This window comes from Apaloderma vittatum, unplaced genomic scaffold (assembly GCF_000703405.1).
Source record: "Apaloderma vittatum isolate BGI_N311 unplaced genomic scaffold, ASM70340v1 scaffold8571, whole genome shotgun sequence".
In the NCBI taxonomy this organism is placed as follows: Eukaryota; Metazoa; Chordata; class Aves; order Trogoniformes; family Trogonidae; genus Apaloderma; species Apaloderma vittatum.
Window position 1 is genome coordinate 5938 of NW_009698296.1, and position 4169 is coordinate 10106.

Consider the following 4169-nt stretch of genomic DNA (forward strand, 5'->3'; position numbering starts at 1 on the left):
CGCTGGGGCACCGGCTGCGCGGTATTTTCAAACCGTTTTGACCCCCCCTCCCCATCCCCCTTCAACACACTCCGCCTCTTGTTTTCCTTTTGCCACTTTCTGTTACTTTACCTTCTAGAGAGACATCTGCGGTTCATGATAAACCAACCCCAGCAGCAACACCTTTTTTTTTCTTTTTTTTTTTAAAAAGTTGATTTTAGCAAGCTGGGAAGCTCGCAGACAAAGAGGGTTAGTGCTGGAGGAAAAGGAGGGGTGTATGTTTTTTTGCAGGATGAAAGGGAAAGAAACGGCTGCGAGTGTCTTTTTTTTTTTTTTGGTTGGAGCGGGGTGAGAGGAGAGGGGTTTAGGGTAAAGACTCTGGAAAAACGGTTGCCGTTTGTGGTTAGGGCGCGGATGCCTCTTGCTCGAACGCTGGGGGAGCGGTGAACTGGCTCTGCTCGGGCCGATTGTAGTCTTCTTCTGCTCTCAGATGGGCCAGCAGTGTCATTAGGGGCAAGAAAAGCCTCTCCAATAAGCCAAACACCCGACAAAATACCACTTAATCCTCTGAAGGTAGCTGAGAGGCATGCCTGCACCCCCTCTCCCCCAATTCCCTTCTCCAAACTGGAAGCTGATGGGCTGGGTAAGATTGCCCTGCAATAGCTGGGTTAGAGGGGTACCAAAAAGGAAGAGAAGAAGGAGAGAAAGACCTTAATCAGTGCTAAGGCAAGCTTGGAGTTTTTTGGCATCCCAAATACCAGGCTGCAAATGGACCACCAGGCTGCAAATGCGGTGGGGAAGGCAGAGAGGTTTCCATGAGCTGAGCGATGGAAGCTTAATTGAAAATTAATCAATAGCAGATATTGAAAGAGTGGTTGTGTGTTGGCTAAAGTCAGGGAAGTGTTTTGGTTGTTGATCTATGATCTGGTCCTTGATGTGGTTTGACCTGAGGACAAGAGAAGAAACCCCCGGCCAGGCCTCATGTGCCCCATTGAGAGCTGGGGCACTGCTCAAGGAATGTCCCTGGAGTCCTCATACACATCAGAAAGGGAGGCATGGACTTAAATTCGGTATCCATCCACCTCAGGGAGGAAAAGGATTGGAAGCTCCTTGCAAAGCCTGCCAAAATTTGTCTGGTCTGTATGGCAGCATGGGATCTGGAGGGCTGTAGAAGTCCTTAATCCGGAGGTGAGGCGGAATTGTCATCCCCCTCCAAAGGAGAGACCTGTGGGAAGGGTGAGACCTTCCCTAGGGGGTCTCTTCAAGCTACCATGAGGTTCATGTTGTCATTGTTAACATCCCTCTTCCCTGCTCCTGGGACACTGGCATGATGCTGCCTGTGGGGCGGTGCTGGGGAGCGGGACAGGATCAGGCCAGACCTCTCCAGTCAGCCATAGCCTTGGGCCCTTGCTTGGACAGCCTGAGCTCAGAGAGGACTGGAAGGGTCTGGCATGGCAGGGTCTGGCATGGCTGGGTCTCTCGGTGGGATTGGTTTTTTTGTGGGCGGGAAGGGGGCTTTCCCCAGCCCCTTTTACCTCTGCTTTCCTTAAGTGAACTATGTGCTCTCTTGTTTTCAGAAGGCAGGGAGTGTGTAAATTGTGGGGCTACCTCAACCCCTCTGTGGAGAAGAGATGGAACCGGGCACTACTTGTGTAACGCCTGTGGACTCTATCACAAAATGAACGGGCAGAACCGGCCCCTGATCAAACCCAAGAGAAGGCTGGTAAGTCTTGGGTTTTTTTTGTTCTTCCTTCTTCTGTAATTTTTGCTTCTTGTCTCTAGCTTGGGATGCGCAGGGAAGCTCAGCCAGCTCCAAAATATGGTCCCACTATGTCAGAGTGCTTGGATGGGGGGGATGCTCAGAGCGATGCTCCAGTCTTCTCTATGTGTCAGTTGTCTGGTCCTGTTGCAAACAGCAAAACAGGTTAAAAAAAAAAAATCCACATCCAGAGCTTCTTGCAAAACAGAACTGAGTTTTGTCCCAGGTCACGGTGGGGCAGATGTCTCCGCACAGTGTTTCTGGATGGTGATCCAAGGATAGTGGCTCTTTCCAGGGAGTAAGGGCAGAGTGGTAATTTCCTAACGACCAAAGAGACCATCAGGAGAACAAGACTTCTCCTGGGCTTTCCATACTACTGTCCTCCCATTCCCATGTGTCTCCACCTGCCTTGGCTAGTGTTGTCACAGAAGGGGGACCCAAGCTGGGTACAGGGTACCAGCATGACATCAGATGGACCTTGGACCTGCAAAAATCTTGGCTAATGGTCCTGGTGACACTTGAACCTGGTGTGGTCATTTGTCCCTAAGCCATGTGGGTCTCAAACTGTGTAATTTCCCTCTGAGTTTGTGTGAGTGAGAGGATGGCACAGCCCTGTGAGTGTGCAAAGCCAAGCGTGTGCCCTGGGCTACAGGCCTTGGAGAAAGACAAAATGCACGGGTAAATATTTGAAATAATAGTTGAGAGTCTTGTGCCTGTACTACGTCCAGGCAATACATTGCAGCATCCCCAGCAATCTATTTATGGACTTCCCTGGAAGCCACAAAAATGGTCTGGAAGCTGTGGGCATGACTGCTAAGCGCGTTGAAGTGTATTTGGCAAATAATCAGGCAAACCACAATGGGAAAAAAAGATACCAAGCAGGGGGAAAAAGAAAAAAATGTTCCCCGCTTGGGAAATTATTGAATGTTTCAAATCGAGGCATGTTTGGTTCTGTTAGGATTAAAGATATGGACGGGCTCCTAGGGGCTGCTCAAAAAGTGGAGGAAAAGGGTCTCTCTGTGGAGTTTCTGAGCTGATGGATGCATCCAGCCCGTTGTGTGAGGCTTATGGCCAGACTGTGCAGGTGGGAGACGGGGAGTTCGTTGGCCTTGCGTTCCCCATGAAGGTGCTCATGACCTCGGTTCGGCAACTCTCAGGCACGGATTCAGCTTCCTCGCCTCTGAGAGGTCTCTAAAGTTGGACCTGCTTTATTCCCACAGGCTTCAGGAAGGGTGTGCAGGATACGGCCCCAGGAGGGGTTACGCTGTGAGGGGCAGCGGCAGTGGTTCTGGGGAAGATGAGGGATTGCTCCTCTACCCCAAAACTTCCCGCAGGCAAAACCTCTTCTTGCCTTCCTATATGGGCTTTTCCCATATAGGAAAATGTTGGTCTCCTTTGTCTTTCATAGCCTTGTTAGAAAAAAGGAAAAGCTTTCTAGGGAGGGAAGTACAGGCTGGGATTTTAATTTTTTTTGGGCAGCTCTCTTGTTCTTTTCTCCTCCTCCCCTTGGCCTTTCTGTCTTAAACACACACTTTGGTTTCTGTGTTTTGCTTTTTTTTTTTTCCCCCCCTTCTCGTTCTCTCTTTATGTGTAAAGTTAACTTCCTAGGAAAAAGCTGCCGGATATCTGAGCCCTGGAGATAACTCCTAAACAACAGCTCCGTTTCCCCAGCCCAAACACACAGGAGCTTGAGCGTATCCAAACAAGCGGAGGGGGAGGCAGAGTAGGAAAGCGGCTGGAAATGGGGGGGAGAGCTTTCAAAAAGTGTCTGATGGAACCACGAAAGAATGTCCCGAGTCACCCTCAGCCCGGCACATGTTAAATGAACTATATAAATAAGTTCATTGTAAAAGGTCATTCTTGGGGGAACAAAAAAGTAAGGAAAAGAGAGAAAAAAAAGTAAAGAGAAACCTTGTCTTGCATGATCACTCCAATCTTGAGCATTTTATTTTAAGTTACAAAACATTCCCCTTCTTCAAATGTAGCCTCTGCTAAAAGGGAACTTCTGATTTCTCTACATATATTTTTCCAGCATTGCCTGAGAAAAAAAAAAAAGAAATATTTCTACCACTGTTTGCATCTATATTTATTTCACTTACTAACCTCCAAAAAAAAAAAATATCAGAAGGCACCTAAGCCAGACCTGCGTTTGCGTTTCGTATGTGTAGGTGCAGATGTGTGTGTGCCTGTGGCTTGACTTGATCTTTCCTGACTTATGAAGGCAGCGTGTGGATGGAGGCTCAGGGTGGGGATCCAGCGAGGGCTCCTCTCCCTCTGCCACAAGTTTCCTGCGTGACCTTGGGCTGGTCTTGTAGACTCAGGTCCCAGGCGTGCTTGAAACTAATGAAAAGGCTCCGATGGGTTTGGAGAGAGAAGGCAAATAGATCCTGAGACTCTGAGAACTCAACCTGAGCCTTATTAAGTTCAGCAG

The 4169-nt window shown here is 48.8% G+C and overlaps 1 protein-coding gene across 1 annotated transcript in view; it reads left to right on the forward strand.

The window, feature by feature from the left end:
* Nucleotides 1-4169, forward strand: part of GATA3 (GATA binding protein 3) — a gene marked incomplete at its 5' end in the record, with an annotated part of 18751 nt that overhangs the window by 4736 nt on the left and 9846 nt on the right. Inside the window, one exon of the mRNA XM_009877943.1 lies at nt 1557-1702. Coding sequence (XP_009876245.1) covers nt 1557-1702 — 146 coding nt within the window. The remainder of the gene's footprint in view (nt 1-1556; nt 1703-4169) is intronic.